The 8,937-nt window shown below is 41.7% G+C and overlaps 1 protein-coding gene across 1 annotated transcript in view; it reads left to right on the top strand.

Moving 5' to 3' along the window:
* Positions 1-7,441, top strand: part of tfg (trafficking from ER to golgi regulator) — a 14,927-nt gene extending 7,486 nt beyond the window's left edge. Inside the window, exons 4-8 of the mRNA XM_077537125.1 lie at positions 1,654-1,800; positions 2,613-2,780; positions 2,945-3,094; positions 5,632-5,724; positions 5,864-7,441. Coding sequence (XP_077393251.1) covers positions 1,654-1,800; positions 2,613-2,780; positions 2,945-3,094; positions 5,632-5,724; positions 5,864-6,276 — 971 coding nt within the window. The 3' untranslated portion in view covers positions 6,277-7,441. The remainder of the gene's footprint in view (positions 1-1,653; positions 1,801-2,612; positions 2,781-2,944; positions 3,095-5,631; positions 5,725-5,863) is intronic.
* The last annotated feature ends 1,496 nt before the right edge of the window (positions 7,442-8,937 follow it).

Below are 8,937 nucleotides of genomic sequence, written 5' to 3'. Positions count from 1 at the left end.
ATAAAAATTTAAAGGAAGAAAGGAAATTTTGTCAAATAAATTCCATGATTTACATGTTCAAGGGGTAGGAAGAAGTTGACAGCAAGTGGAAAAGTTTGTATTTAATATATTAATTATACATGAAAAATGATGACGTTCCCAAATTCATTCTCAACTTAACTGCACAAAATATTAACATTTTGCTGCTGAAAATGGCTCAATGAGTCAAGTATCTCTTCTAAGCTCCTTAGATTTGGATTTTTACCATTGTTTTACCAAATGTGTACCTTAAATAATAATGATGATAATGATAAATTTAAGTTATCATCTAGTAATTTTCCAGTTTTTATGTGGATTACTGAGGAGAAGTGTTTTCTGCGAAGCCACGTCTAATTAGCACTGCCACTGCTTTTAATTTGGTAGGCTGCTATCAAATGCCGTGAACCAAAAGCTTTGATTTGGACCTTGTATTAGTGCATTTGTGTGTCATCTGTTTGTGATGTTGACAAGGAGCACTGAGAGAATATTCTGTTATTATTCTGTTAATATTCTACAAATTTTATTTTGGTAGGTTTTTACATTAATTTTTGTTTTCTACCCACCAAGCTTTAGCTCTTTCGGCTCAATGAGCTGAATAAATGGCAGATGATGAATGCTGATGCTTATACATTGCCTGTACTGTGTTTCTATGTCCTCAACATTTGTAGTGCTGTACAGTACAGCAAAACAAACCATTGGCAGAATGTTCCAAAAACACAATGCAACGTGCAATTGCACTTCTCGGATGACAGGAACGTGTGCATGTTTGTTGTGCTCTGCTTCCAGTCAATTTGTCATTGAGCGGCCGCCATTAGCCAGGAATCTATTTAAAAAAATAAAAAAATAAAAAACTGTGGGTGGTTGTTAAAACGCTTTGCTTCCTTCCAATCAAAGCGGAGCCCTGGCTCGTCACATGTCGCGACCTCACGTGGAAGAGTGCTCCTCTCGCACGCGTCAAAGCTTGGAGAAAACTCTGAGTAGGCCGGCGTCTGGGTGCAGTGCCTTCTGACCTTGAACATCTCTGTTCAGCATTATCCACTCAAAAAGAGAAACGTGTGTATGGGAGAAAGGAATGTCCAGCAGTCTTGGCGCTCATTTTCACTCTTTCTTGGTGGAATTTTCCCTCCATTATCTACTTCTAAGTGGGGTAAATGAGAGTGTGCTTGAAAGTTGCATGTAGTGCAGGTGTCAAATTGTCACTATGCTGTAATGGGCTAGAAATGACTACAGTACAGCTGTACCACAAAGGTCGGCCACAATTAATGGTCGACTTTTAAAACATTTCCCATTGAGATCTATTATGTTTGGAATAATTGGTTCCACAGTCCAAACTGACACATCCTAAAAAAACTACATACTATAGGTAAGTCAAATTAAGGGCAAAATGCACAAAAATCACCAGCTTTATAAAGTGTTCAATAATTATTTTGTATGTCCTGTGCTATTATGAGAATGGTTATCAGAATGTATAATACTTGTGTTCATTTCAATACGAAGTAAAGGACAAACAATTATTTCTGCAACAGTTCTATTGACAATTTGCCAAGAATAGTTGGCTGATGGACAAGTTTGACAACTTCCTTGTTGGTCTGGATGTTACCATGCAATTTGAGATTCATCTGTTGTCATGCACAGTGAACGGTCAGCCAAGGCCTTTGGAGTCCAGTCATGTCAAGTACCTGCGCAGAGAGCTCATCGAGCTGAGGAATAAAGTCAACACTCTCCTGGATACCTTTGAGCCCCCCAAAGAGCCAGCCGTGGCCACTACGGCACCAGAAAGTGGTAAACAACCCTATTATTTCTATATTTATAGCTCCCAAATATCATTCAGGCTGGCAATGCAACATGAGCAGCCGGAGTTGTGTGTAGAATCCATTTCATATCTATAGAAAGTCATTTGTTTTGCTAGGATCAGACATCAACTCATATAATTATTAATAAACTATTGTTTGGTCTAAACACCAAAAAAAAAAATCATCAGAATGTATTGGACATTTCATTTGCTTTTTTTATTCCTTGCGAGCAGGCAAATTCTTGTAAATCACTATTTTGAGAAATGTACAAAATGTCCTTTTCAAGTGCTCACATGGTGAAAATATTTAGCTTAGTGCCATTAATTGTTCATCTGGTGTGAAGAAGCAATAAAATTATGCTTCTGCTTGCCACTGTGCCGCAAAAATACAACTTGAGTCTTTGCAATGAAGTCGCAATTTGATCCAATTGCCATGTGGAGACAGCATGGCCGATAGCTAAAAATCAGCATAAAAGCCATCTTGCGTCTTTGAACGGAGTGCCAAGCAGCAAGTCTGCCGAAAAACGTGCATTATTGTTGGCTGTGACACATCACACAAACCGCTGCAAATGTTACAGACAAGTGGAGGATTTTATTTTTGGAGGCCTGCCTTGACCTGCCTGAGTCACACTTTCCACGAAGCACACTGTAAAGAAAACAGTGGTACACAACAGCACGGATATAGCATGTTCTGGATTAACTGAAAATATCAACAAACAAACAAGATGTGCTATACGTACATCCATTGCCACACTACTTCCCTTTTGGGGCCTCGTACTTAGACATTTTTTTCTGTTATTAGACACAGTTGACGGACGTGAAAGCAAGGTTGTGAGCACAGACGCTGCTGCGAAGCACGTGACCCCCGTCAGCGCGGCCAGTATGTCCGCCTTTGACCCCTTAAAGAACCAGGATGAAGTCAACAAGAATGTTATCTCTGCTTTTGGTCTGAGCGAGGACCAGCCCCCAGGTATTGCTCAAGATCCTAATGACCTATCATCCCCTACAATTATCCATCAGTCTGCTGGATGACGACCGTGTAACAGCAACAACAACATTAATTTCACATTGTAATTTAACAGCTGTTGTGAGCTGCGGCTTTGTTTCAGCTGTCTCTCTCCTTGCCATCTGTAGCTCCGCCAGCAGCGGCGGCCCCGGAGGAGCGCTCAGGGACCCCTGATAGCATTGCTTCCTCCTCATCCGCGGCCCATCAGCCAGGATTGCCTCCCCAGGCGCAGGCTCCCTTTTCTGGAGTTCAGCAGGGAGCCCCAGCTAGCATGGACGGTAAGCTATAGTACAGTCCAATTCATGTTTACATGGATGGCATTCATATTTATATAAATAAATTATGTACATTTATTTAATAGCTGGCCAAAGATGCCGACCATAAAGATTTTATTTTATTTTTTAAAGCAAGTTCGTCTTCAAACAATTATTCCAGCAACCGGTTTGGTCATATGACATTCCACACATCAGGGATTGAATTCTGGAGGTGGATTTAGGGCTCACGTCATATACCAACAATTGCAGGTCCGATAGTTGTAAGACATTAAAGGCAATTAAAGACTATGTGACCGCATGTCAAATTTGAAGACAAAATGGCACCACGTCATGTTCCTAAAAATGAAGAATGGAATGTTTTGGCTTCCCCCCCATTTCACATTTACTCATTTGAGCTGTGCCTCGAGCATGACGTGCAAGTTTCACTCGAGTCCCTTTGCGGTCCAGATGTTCAGCATCACTTCCTACTATCTTTATGGGAACTTGTCTATGCCTGAGGACAGTTTCCTCCTCGATTGTTGTGTAGTTTGTCAACGGGACGTTCCTTCTGCTGTCTTCGATGTCTCATTATTTGTATCATTACAACAGGCTGCCATCGGAAGTGCAGGAATGTCAATGGTGCAGCATTTTATTTGAAGCCTTGAGCTTGGTCGCTTTGATGCATTTAGAACACTGCTAACAAGAGCATTAAGATGACTGTAATTTGATTCAAACCTGTTGTCAGACAGGGGGCAGGGGGCAACATCCGTGCAGGCAAAAAAAAAGAAACAATGTGTAAATGGAGCTGCTGCTCAACCCGCCATTTACATGTAAAATGTTTATTTTAAAATAGGCTCTGCGTTGGCTTTTGCACACAGGCATGTTCAGGCTTTCAGCATGAGGTAGCGTTAAAGGAATCCACTGAGGGTTTTCTTTTAGAAACAATGTGTCATGCTTAGGAGATGATAAATGTATTGAACACAGATGTCAAAGTCGAGGCCTGGGGGGGCCAGATTTGGTCCGCCACACCATTTCATGTAGATCGCGAAGTTATATTATTTTTTAATTTAATGTTTCTTGCTAAACTATTGAAATTGTAAATTGTCTTCCATTTTAATCAGTTATGTATTGCAAGTATTTTTTAACAGTCTACCTTTTAAAATAGAATAATAGTTTTTTGTTTTTGTTTTTTTTTTAAACGGGTCCATCAGTTTGTTGTTTATACAGTAACCTAGTAATAATATCATAATTTATGGATTCACAGTTAATTATAATGGTACTCCCAGGCAGAGGTGGCAAATTCAGGTCCAGAAAGTAAAAACCCTGCCACAGTTTGACTTTATTTTGCCTCATGTGCTAGCTAGCTCCCATGGTGCTCGTTTAACTGCTAAGGAGCTTGCTGTCTAGCTAGCATCAGGAGCTAAAGCCAAACTGTGGTCGGTTTTTACTTTCTGGACCTGGATATGCCACCTCTGCTCACAGGGAAAACAGTTATGATGTGGTCCACGACATAAATGAGCTACACCCATGTCCTAGAAAATTTCAGGAACTACACTAACTCACTTCACATTGAAGGGAAGCAGTCGAGGTTCTTGGAGTCATCTCATTGTATTAAATTTATGTTTAGTATAATATATATCGTTATAAGGGGCTAAGCCATTCTCATGCCGACAGGGTCGTAACAGCCACTCATCCCTTACGTAACAGCATTGATGGAGGACAGACCACAGAAAGGATGAATGGCGGCCAAGTTCACACACAAGTTTTCACACATAATAAAGATCGTTAAACCGTGCAGCACATGGCCACCACATCAGTTCTGTGTGCATCACTTTTAGATTGATCTGCCTACTTCAATGTCCAGAATTTGTTTGTGCTGCATATAATGTCTTATCAGATTTAATTGAATACAGCAGTTAGAGATGTTTTCTTTTCTTTTTATTTTTCCTCCCCCTTAAGGTTCTGAATTTCTCTGCTTTGGAAATAGCTGTATATCAATTGAGCCTCCATTCCATGGAAAACTCCAGTTAATTAAAATACCGACAGACAATTTCACGCTTTTCAAAGCCGCCGCCCATCTTGGGCTGCGCTCAGCTGTCATTTACGAAGAGACACGATTAACTTTTTGAGATGGTCGCCCTCCCGCACGTGCACGTAGGCAGTGTGGTCTGGTGAAGTCATGGCTAATTCGAGTGCAGCAGGAAATCACTGTCTGCAAATGTAGACGTGTCTGCCGAGAGAGATGCCGGCGCATGCAGAGTGTCCGTGTGTTCCTGATAGCGGCTACACGCATCCCTCCAATCATTATCTTATGTGCAGCGCGAGTGTTTATGTCTAGAAGGGAACCTGCATACCACTTGGCTTGCTGGGAATGTTTGTGGTGTGCACACATTTAGCAACAAGATAAACCCACAAATGTGCTTTAAAGTTCACCACTGTTAACCCGACACTCTTATGCAGGTCAGATGGATACAATACAAAAAGTAAAACGTAGACTTTTGAGACATAGTTTTATGTATTTTTATGTAAGCTGACAGCGTTTCATTTTGTGTTCTGTTCAGGTCAGGTGTACCAGCAGCAGTACCAGGCCCCAGGCGGATATCCTCCACAGCAGCCGGGAGCCCCGCCTCAACAGTATGGAATGCAGTATCCTGGTAAGGGTCTCAAAAGTCAGGCGGACCATCAGGCCTAAAAAGCACTCGGGGAAACCCTGGATGACTTTTATTTTATTTTTTTTTATTTTTTTAAATAAATGTAAATTTTAACACTGGTGCTTTCTTGTCATTTCCTCAGCGGGGTATAGCCCCCAACCAGGAGCCCCGCAACCCGGTCCACCGCAGCCACAGCAGCAGCAGTTCCAGAACTATGCGCCCCCCTCCTCCCAAGCCCCAGCCCCGGGTCCGCCGGCCCCGTCCCCCAGCTTCCAGGGTGGCCAGCAGCCACCGCAGCAGCCTCATCCTCCTCAGGGACCCCAGCAGTACCCACCAGGAGCCTTTCCTCCGCAAAACTATACTTCGCAGGCAACGCAGCCCGCCAACTACAGCATGCCACCCACATCCCAACCTGCCGGGTACCAACCTCGCCCGGGATACACCCCGCCCCCGGGCAGCACGGTCACCCCGCCGCCCGGGGCTGCTAACCCATATGCCCGCAATCGGCCCCCTTACGGTCAGGGCTATGCTCAGCCGGGCCCTGGTTACCGGTAAAAGGTGCTCATCAATTATCCATGCTAGGGATGCACGATAATGCTATTTTCAACCGATACCGTTAAACCAATCATTTAGAAACAGATCAGCCGATAATTGTTTGCAAAATTAACTTGAAAACAAATATATTGAAACGTTAAAGAACCATGAAGCTCGATTTTATTGATATCGCTGCTTCACAGACAACCATGAACTCATTTTGAGTTTGCCAAAACAAAACAGTCATGTTTTAAAAATGCACCAAAAAACTCAGAGGGTAACATTTTGGGGCGAGACAGTAAAGAAAACCCAGCATGATGTAGCCAGAGTTGGGCATGACTTGAGCCACAACCATAACAGATGGAACAACGTGGCATGTCTCTTATTTTCAGCGGATTTCTTTATTATCTGGGTTTATTTGTATGATGTCAAATTGGTTGATTATTGCCAGTAATTATCGGCGGATTTCTTTATTATCTAGTTTAGCTGTTTGACATCCAATTGGGCGATAATTATCGGCCACTGATATTATCATGCATCGCTAATCCATACACCCCAACCCTCATGGCTCCAACTGTTTGGACTGGTTTACTGCTCTGAATTTTGTTCCCATCATATGAATATGAAACAGGCAAACTCCCTAGTCTGATAGTTAGTGTTTGTATGCGGGCTGACCAACACATCGCTGGCCTTTTGTTGTTGTAATGATGTTTTGTTTTGTTTTTTCTTTGTCTTTGTTTTATTTCATCGCACCATCTTTTCCCCTCTCGTATTTGCCATTAATGTACTCGTTTGGAAGACCAAAACCAAAAGAGGCTGTTAACCTTATTTTTACATCTTTACGTGAATGACATCCATATCCTTTAAGAGTTTTCTGCGCTGAGTATCGGACACACTACGTGAATTCCAATGTTTTGTCTTTTTATTATTTGTCACTACCATGCTTGCATTAACCATGACGGAGGATCACTAGCTGAGTAAACGCATACGGACGGGGTCGATCCCAGTGAAATTCGCAAGGTTTCCCTTTGGTCACAACTCCTTCGCTCTTTCGCTGTGTCCTATCACCGGTTTTTACTAATGTATAAAAATCAAATGACACCTTCATGTGAGATTAGTCGTTTAGTGTATAAACTGTCTTTCTTTTTTTTTTCTTTCTTTAACACAATAAATGATTGAGACCCGGCAGAGTTTTTCGTATTTTCCAGCACTTGTGTTTCTGTTGGAGTTCATGTATTGGGCTTTTCTTTTCCACTTTCCTCCCAAGCAGATTTGGGAATACTGATGTAATGCTGGTGGTATTATATTTTGTTTTCCTGTTTTGAGGCTTGTGGCAGCCTGGATGTGTTCTGAGGGAGCGTGCGGTCTCTCTGCCATGTCAAACTGTCTCAGCGAATGAGAGGGAATCGAGCAAAAAGCGTTTATTAAAGAACATTTTCAGTAGTTATCGAACACCCGCAGGGTACTAGCTTCCAAGCCTGAAATCGTTCATCTTTGATGGATTGGACCACATAATGGTTGGAAAAATATGAGCGAGTTGTTAAATATGGACACAGTTTACCTCCAAAGCTGAATTTAAACTTTGCAGCCTGCCTGATCCATCTAATTCAAAGGAGACCATAAGCTTAAAAATAGTGCTACCGGTACCACCCATTTATGTCAATAGTTATAACACACTACCAAATATTTGCTCTAATCTTTGTTGTACTTATCTTTAGCCTTAGCCTTGGGATTCAGACCTTTTTTTTTCCCTCTCTCTCTCTCTAAAGAACTGTGTCCCTTAATTTATTATTTTTGGGGCAAATAAATACACTAATTCAAATTTCCATTACTGATAAATGAACCTATTTGTGGGCAGAATGCACAGATGTTTGTTGACAGCAATATATATATATATATATATATATATATATATTTATATTCTAACCATGCATGCGTGAGCACCAGTAGATGAAACATTTACTTGCACTGTTTAAAATATTAGGGGCAAAATACCAATAGTTAGGGTCAGTCTGGAGCCCTGCCTTGCCTTGCCTTTGTATTAGTGCTTATCCTTGATTATTTTCAGGTAATTTAGTAGTGGTGTCAAAGTGTTAACTATCCATCCATCCATTTTCTTGACCGCTTATTCCTCACAAGGGTCGCTGGAGCCTATATCAGCTGGCTCTCGGCAGTAGGCGGGGGACACCCTGGAGTGGTTGCCAGCCAATCGCAGGGCACACAGAGACAAACAACTATCCACACTCACACAGGGACAATTTGGAGCACCCAATTAACCTGCCATGCTTGTCTTTGGAATGTGGGAGGAGACCGAAGTACCCGGAGAAGACCCACGCAGGCACGGGGAGAACATGCAAACTCCACCCAGGAAGGTCAGAGCCTGGACTCGAACCTGAGTCCTCAGAACTGGGAGGCGGACGTGCTAACCAGTCAGCCACCAACTGTTAACTAATTAATCAAAACAATATTGCATTAGTCATGTATTAACAAAGATTAATCAATTTTTACCGCAGATGATCCTTGACAGTGGATGTTTACGTTAAAGGTAGCGTGTTTGAGCAATAAACATAAATATGCATTAAAGTAAAGCATTTACAAATGTTTATGTATGACATTCAGAATGTTTCTTCTAGTCAAAATATTTTTTTATTTTAAATTATGCAATTAATTAACTGATTAGAA

Source organism: Festucalex cinctus, chromosome 11 (genome assembly GCF_051991245.1).
Source record: "Festucalex cinctus isolate MCC-2025b chromosome 11, RoL_Fcin_1.0, whole genome shotgun sequence".
Taxonomy (NCBI): domain Eukaryota; kingdom Metazoa; phylum Chordata; class Actinopteri; order Syngnathiformes; family Syngnathidae; genus Festucalex; species Festucalex cinctus.
Note: the sequence above shows the minus strand (reverse complement) of the source record. Positions and strands in the feature narration are given on the sequence as shown.